The 7276-nt window shown below is 65.8% G+C and overlaps 2 protein-coding genes across 2 annotated transcripts; one reads left to right on the top strand and one right to left on the bottom strand.

The window, feature by feature from the left end:
* Nucleotides 1-2397: 2397 nt before the first annotated feature.
* On the bottom strand, nucleotides 2398-3607 carry MNEG_11128 (hypothetical protein; the record flags this gene model as incomplete). Its single annotated transcript, XM_014040400.1, has 4 exons — nucleotides 2398-2607; nucleotides 2905-3015; nucleotides 3300-3380; nucleotides 3440-3607. The coding sequence occupies 4 exons, from the start codon at nucleotides 3605-3607 to the stop codon at nucleotides 2398-2400; spliced, it is 570 nt and encodes a 189-aa protein (XP_013895854.1).
* Nucleotides 3608-4378: 771 nt separating this feature from the next.
* On the top strand, nucleotides 4379-6652 carry MNEG_11127 (hypothetical protein; the record flags this gene model as incomplete). The annotated part of the gene is made up of 5 exons (XM_014040399.1): nucleotides 4379-5033; nucleotides 5229-5278; nucleotides 5557-5718; nucleotides 5877-6110; nucleotides 6492-6652. Coding segments are annotated over 5 exons (1262 nt in total), but the record flags the coding sequence as incomplete, so codon positions are not given.
* Between the last annotated feature and the right edge of the window lie 624 nt (nucleotides 6653-7276).

The following is a 7276-nucleotide window of genomic DNA, read 5'->3' as shown; positions in this document are numbered from 1 at the left end:
GGGGGGGGGGGGGGCGTATTGCGAGGGAGGTGGCCAAAGCAGCGATCGCTGGTACAAAACAGCGGGCTGGCGGTGTGCTGGGCTTGCTGAGGGCCCTGGGCCCTCAGCTGCTGTTTTCCAAGTCCCGCCAGCCCTGAGTGACGCAGGACATCGTCCAAAAACAGAGCTCAACTGGTGACGATGTTGCGCCCCTGGCGGCTCGGCGGCGCAGGCGGTGATGCCACTGCCGGCGACGTCGCCACATCCATCGCTGGCGGTGCTGGCGAGGTCTCCACCGACACGCGTGGCGAGGCGCGAGCCAGGAGACGGTTGCTCGCCCGAATTCGCGTGTAGTTTCGCCATTCGTACGTTTTTGTGGCCCGCTGATGGCATGCGCTTGCACTAGGCCTCATCGCGCTTGGGCACACGTCGGTGCTGCAGTGCTGCGACTATAAAATGGCTCAATGATACACTCTATAATATCCACTGGCAGCGTTCACGCTTGTTCTCGGTACTTTCGACAAGTGTGCTGCATGCGGTCAATGCGGGGGCGGTGCCACCCAAGGTGACAACGTACAGTACTGCTCAACCGACAACCACGCAGGGCTCTCCATCCACAAGGCGGAAGCCCTATCAGGTGCTGAATCCTTGTAACGCGCAAGTTGGTTTGGGTGGCTTGTCGCTGCGCGTGTGAGCCAGCGCCGTACGCAGCCCACAGGCCCGCTGCATCAACCCTAGTCTCACGCCGTGCAGTGCAAGCAGCTCAAGACACGGCAGCAAGTTGTGGTGCCTGCAGCACTGCAGGGGTGAGGGCCGTCAACGCAGCGCCCCGCCACCCCTGCCGCCTGCCCTGGCCGACCAGAGCAAACTGTCACAGAGTTTGGCCGGCCGAACCGTCATCGCCCACTGCGCGGTGGCGCCAATTTGCTCAGCGTGTCACCACAGCCTGCAAAACCCCACAAGAGCCTTGAGCTAGGAGTGAGGAACATGAGCGGGGTGCTGGACAAAGCCAGGACAGCAGCCAAATGGCTGCTTGTGGCCCGCCTGCCTCCATTGCAGCAGCTTTGGGCGGTATGGCGAGGCAGAGAAACGGCATCCATGTCTCGTGCGTTGCGGTGTGCCCCCATGAATCGCTGCGTTACCAGAGCTGCAGGCAGGGATGGCATCTGCCAGCCTCACCCAGCAGGTCAGCGTCGCGAATTGCCAGCTGCGTGTGGCACAGCGCCGGCTCCAGAACAAGAATCGGGGGCCTGCAGGAGCAGCCGCAAAATGGCCCAGGGCGCCAAGGCGACACACACCACGTCTTGTACTCTCTGTCAAACTTTGGCCCCGCCTCGCCACCCTTACTTGGCCTGGCCTCGCCACCTGCGGTTCCGCCACGTGGCACCGACTGCAATTTTATGATGCGCGATCCAAGCCACGTACCAATTGTAACGGAAATCGTTGCAGCAATAAAGGCGTCAACCGCCATGATCGAGGTGAGGCCCAGGGCTGTGCGACGTGTTCTCATTCAAACCACATGTCCCAGTCAACACACCGCCCTCGGCCCCTCGCGCTGCCACAACGCATCCACAGCAACGGTGCATCTCACACCTGATTGATCAAACTTATTTGTGTGGGATTTCAAAGCATTTGCTCAATTACAGTATTACACACATCGCCGAGCAACGGTCCACGCGCAGCCTCGACAGCCACTCGCCCGAGCTCGCCACCATGCATGTCTCCAAACTGAACCTCGAGTTCGCTCAAAAGACGGTCACCAGGTCTGACGCGAGGCCTGCGCCAGCCGTTGTCAACCGCCGCGCCACCTGCTGTTGTGTCATCGCTGCCATCACCTGGGCAGCGCTTCCCGCTGCGGCGCACGCCGCCGGCACCGACGAGTCCGAGAGGCGGAGGCAGCGGCAGGAGGAGGCCAGGGCCGTGGCCGAGAGGCAGCGCAGGGCGGCCGACCGGGCAGCGCTGAGCGGCGACCGCCGCGGCCGCTACATCCGCTGACGGCCTCAGTGGCCGCGGCCGCAGGTGGCACGGCGTTTGCGAGGGCCGGCCAACGTCCTAGACATCGCGCTGACTCAACATGAGGTTGAGTAACCAGTGCAACTTGTCCCTCAATGATGTTAAGTTGCAGTGTGGTATCCCACGACGCTGGACAGACAATTGCTTGTGCTCCACCTGAAACCGCCCAAAACCTTGGATTACAGATTGAAACACAATGCAGTACGCATGTACAGCCCCATGATAGCACCCATACCAAAGCGTTGAAAAACATGCGATTGCCTAACAGCAGCGCAACTTTGCAAAAGGGTACAAGTCAAGCTTCCTTCCGCCTCTCGCCAGGGGGTCATGCAGGTCCCCACAGGCTCAGGATTAGCTGCGTCGCGCCCAACGCCCCGCACGCAGCTCTCCCGCCCCAAGAGCACTCTAAATGCCAAAGAACAGATCAAAATCTCTATCAAACGCCGGATGCTTGTACGCGCAGCCGCCGTACCGCCGGCCGCCCCCAAAGCGGCGGCCGCCGAAGCAGCCGCCCATCACGAGGTTCCCCATGTTGCCCTCAGCCTCAATGTACCTGCACTGCAGGGTGCAGCCGTCCGTGATGTCCTGCGACTTGGCGGCCTCGCCTGCATGGCCCTGCGGAGGCGCAGCCGGGGCGGCGGCGGCGGCACGCACGCGCGGGGTTCAGGGGCGGGCTTCAGTCTGGTGGCGCGGTCGCCTTGGCTCGGGGCGGGCAAGCCATGCCAGGCAAGGCAGCAGGGGCGGCAGGGAAAGCACAGGGACAGCAGAGAGCCACAAGCATGAACAGGTGGGCCGGCACCCCGCCGCGGCACCCCGTGCCTGCAGCAACCATTGTATAATGCACAAGCACCCCCCTCCTCGACCTACGCGCAGCCGTGGCCAAAGTTGCGTGCATGATCATCCCAAGCGCACCTGTGGGTCGACCAGCAGCAGGCTGCCGAGGCGCTGGCAGCTCGCCTTGCCGAAACGCCGGCGCAGCTCAGCCTTCAGCTCTCGCAGGCCCTGCCCTGGGCGGAGAACCACCTGCGTCGCACGCGGGCGGCAGCACACGGCCAATCGCCGCGGCGATGTTGGAGTCCCGGGTGCCCCAAAAAACACGCAGCTTCAGGGAGAGTGGCGGGCCGGCGACGAAGGGCACGCTATGCTGTTCTGAGCCGCCTAGGGTGGGGTTGACATTGACTAGGCCTTCCGGGTTTGAAAAGGCGGCCATTCGGGCGCACGCCCACCCTTGCACCCCACCGCAGCCGGCGGGCCCTCACCGTGGCATCCCCTGAGACTCTGCATCTCGTGCCCTGGCCGCCCCGCACGTGCACGGTGCGCGTGGTGCTCATCGGGTCGACCGCCTTCTTCCGCTTGGGGGCGCGCTCCTGCTGCTGCTGCTGCAGCTGCTGCCGGCCACCGAGTGCAGCGGGCGCGGCCGAGACCGCGGCTGGCAGCTGGGGCCCACGGCGGTAGCGCCACCGGCAGCAGGCAACGCGCCCCCGCGGCGGCCGCCGCGCGCCTGGTCGCCAGAGGGCACCCAGTCCTCGTCAGCGTCGCTGCCCTTGCGCTGCCGCTTGGCGGTGTTCGTCGCTGGGCCGGCCTGTGCCAGGGCCGCTTGGGGTGCATCCGCCATCATGCCTGCCTGCTGATGGAGTAGTGCACATTGATTGGGCGATACATGTCCGTCACAAGGGACGAATCCAAAGCTTGCATGGCAGCGGGCGGAGTGCGACCAGGACATGCTGGGTGTGGCAACAATGCCGGTGCGCATACGACGTGTTTGAGCCTTTTACAAGCCAGGTACTCACAATGGACATCCTCGGTCTGTACGTGTGCTGAACCATCACGTGGGCCGGCGCAAGAATTCGAATTGGCCCGCGCTGAAGTTGTGAGATCTCGTGCTCAAGCGAAGCAGCACTGAAACAGCTCAACGACGCGGTTTGAGTACCCAAAAGCTTTGCGGGGCTTTGCGTTCGCAATGTATTTATTGAGAGGTCTCAATAATGGGAGGGGGCCGGGCAACTCATCAGCAACTGACATGCGCATGACAACATACGAATCAAGCATGAGTCTACCCGGTGGAACGGGTACGGGCAGGGATACCCCACTCGCTTTGTGCACTCCGCTGCTTGCCGCACACTTGCTCCTTTGATCCCCGGTGAGACGGTGACGGCCGACTACGACTCCAAGGTAGTGAGGTATACTTTTATTTTATGAGTCTGAGAGCAGTAAGTTCCTATTGAGTCCTCATGCTTCACAGCATATGATACCTGGCAGGCATGTCATCGATGACAAATTGCATCCCGACAGCAAGATCGCGTCTTTTCTAGGGCCTCGGTACTGTCTTCGGACGCGTCACATTTTCTATGGGTTCGTCTGATATCTGCTAACCGGTTGTCTGCGCATGTCGCCGGGGACAAGCCCCTTCGCGGGCTCGCAGCCCCCGCTCGACCTGCCGCCTGGGTTCAGGTTCGAGCGAATGAGCAGCTTAGAAGACGCAGACACTCACTTGCCGACACCGGGCAGTGGCGGCGCGAACGGCCGCAAAGTCTCAAGCAGCAGCGCAGCGGCACTCGCCGAGACGCTGCCGCGTGTCAAGGAGGAGCCGCCTTCTTGCACGTACGAGGCCCACAATCACGGGGACAGCACGTCCCTGGACAAGCGGACCAGCAACGGCATAAGGGACGCAGCAGCGGCGCGCCCTGCACCTGCGCCGGTTGCGCAGCGCTCCAACAGGGACGAAGCGCAGCCGGGGCGCCCGGGCGATGAGCGGCGCGACCTAAAGCGGCAACGGGTGGATGACAAAGGCTCGGACGGCGAGCGCATGGAGGAGCAGGAGGAGGACGAGGACATGCAGGATGCGGGGGAGGACGAGGAGGACGAGGACGAGGAGGGGGCTGCAGCGGCGGATGGCAACGGCGGTAGAGAAGGGGCTGGGGGCGGTACGAACGGCGGCGGCAGCGGCGCCGGCGGCGGCGGCGGCGCGGGCGCGGAGCCTTTGTACGAGTGCGTCACCTGCAATTTTCAGATCAGCAAACGAAAGGTCCGGCTGCCAGCAGGTGCGTCCAACGGCGATGTCGCCCGCGCCGAACCCACCCAAGCGTGCGGCGTGCCCAGCTCGCAGAACGGGGCCGCGATCCTGCTGCGCCCAGGCCCGCGCGCGCGGCGCCGTCGCTGCGTTAAGCGGCCCCTGTGGCAGGGCCGCTGTGCCTGAGCGCGGCCGCCTCGTTGCGCCGCGCGCCCTGCTGCCGCAGACGGGCGCCACTGGATTGAACAGGCGGAGGAGTGGGCCGCAGACATCGTGGTGAGGGGGACGTGGGTGCGCACCGCACCAGTTGCTTTTCATAAGGGCCGGCCGCGGCCGGATACGGCGCAAAGGGCAGAAAAAGGTCGAGGGCAGTCGGCCACGCGCGGCCCCCATGTCGGCAACTTGGGGCGCGGTGACATGCCCGCTGCGACGCGGGGCTGTCTTGGTGGCGATGAGCTGTCGCGGCGGCGGCGGACCCGTGCTCCATCGTCGGCCGGTGGCGTGCCTGCGCTGGTTTGAGCCCTTTGCGGCCGGCCCCCCTTGCACCTATTCAGGTCGACGGCAAGCGGCAGCTCGAGGCGCTGCCCTTCAAGATCGAATGGGGCAGCAAACGGCGCGCGGACGGCTCGCTGACGAGGACGGTCCCGCAACTCCTGTTCGAGAAGGAGCCCTTCTTGAAGATCGCCGGCGGTGGCCAGGCCCTGCGCTTCGTGAAGGTGCGGCGTCCGCCGCGGCGGCGGGAGCGGCAGCGCCGCGCGGAGGGGCCGCCCCGGCGCGCCGCCGCCGGGGTTCGCGGCGAGCGTGGCCGTGAAGCGACGCACCGCGCGCGGTGTCCTAGGGCCACGCCCCTCCCTGTCCCCCCCTCGGCGCGCAGATCCGCGCCGGCCTGCTGCGTTTCGACGTTCGCTCGCCCACGGCCGAGTACCGCGCAAAGTACGGCCAGGATCCTGCGGCCAACGCGGCGGCGCTCGCAGAGGCGGCCGGCCCGCCGGTCAGGAGCCGCATGCAGGTCGAGGTGACGGGGAAGTACGAGGTGACGGCCAACGCGATCGTGAAAGATGTGGTGTGCCCCCAGGGGCCGACGGTGCGGTCGCTTAGGCTGCCGCAGGTGGGGGCTGGGGCGCGGCGTGGGAGGAAGGGGAGGGCAAGGGTGGCGTGTATGCACTCCGGAATGCGCAAAGTCGGAACGCTTGCACGCGAGCAGGTATGCTCGCACGTACATACGCAAGCGTGCGCACGCACACGCATGGGTGGGCGTGCTGATGCATGCATGCACGCTCACGCACACATGCTTGCTCACTTACGCCCACACACACTCCCGCCTGCTTACATCCTCACGCACGCATGCACACCTGCTCATTCAATCACTCAATCCCGCAATCACATATCAACATGCGCACACACGAACCCATACACGAACACGCACACACGGTAAACACAGCTCAACACCTGCACGCGCGCGTGCGTGGCCGCCCACTCTGTTCCCCAGAGTTTCATCAAGCTGTGCGGCGTTGACACGTCACAATACATCCACCTGAGGGTCGTCGCTCTGCATTCAGAGGATGACGCGCAGCATGGCCACGCGGCGGCCGCCGCGGCCGGCCAAACCGAGGGCAGCGCAGGGGCCGGCGCGCCTGGCGGGCTTGCAAGGTAGGGCGGGGCCGCGCAGGGACGGATGCGCGATAGCGCCAGACCAGTAAGCCCTAAGCCCTAAGCCCTAAACGTGAAACCCGTGGAGGCGGTCGGCAGCCGCTATGGGCCGCGCCACCCTCGGCCCGCCGCGCCTCGCCTGATGAACTCCGCCGCCTCGGCAACGGCGGCCCCCGCCTCGCGCGCCGCCCGCGCGCCCCGCCCTCATCCGCGCCCGGAATCGAACCCGCGGCGCGCGCGGCGCCCTGCCCGCCCGCAGCCAGGCCTCTATCAGGAAGGAGGAACGGGACATGGGGGAGCGGCTGCTGGGCAGTGCCGGCAGGAACGTGTGGGCCATCAAGAAGCTCGGCGGCTGCCTGGATCCTTACCGAAACTGGTACGTGCGGAAGTTCAATTGGACGCCGGCGGCCGAGGGCGGCGGGGAGGGCGTCGCGTCGCTGGCCGAGATTGCCATCACCGTGAGCCGCGCGAGCGCCGCGCTCACAGAATTGGAGAGAGACGCCGAGCGGCGCGACGCGGCGGCCGCGGCGGCCGCGGCGGAGGCGGTAGCGGCGGAGGCGTCGGGCACGCTGGACCTGGCCAGCGGCGCGGGCGCGGGCCCGGGCGGCGAGCGGCGGCGCGGGC

This window comes from Monoraphidium neglectum, assembly GCF_000611645.1.
Source record: "Monoraphidium neglectum strain SAG 48.87 unplaced genomic scaffold scaffold02603, whole genome shotgun sequence".
Classification (NCBI taxonomy): Eukaryota; Viridiplantae; Chlorophyta; class Chlorophyceae; order Sphaeropleales; family Selenastraceae; genus Monoraphidium; species Monoraphidium neglectum.
Note: the sequence above shows the minus strand (reverse complement) of the source record. Positions and strands in the feature narration are given on the sequence as shown.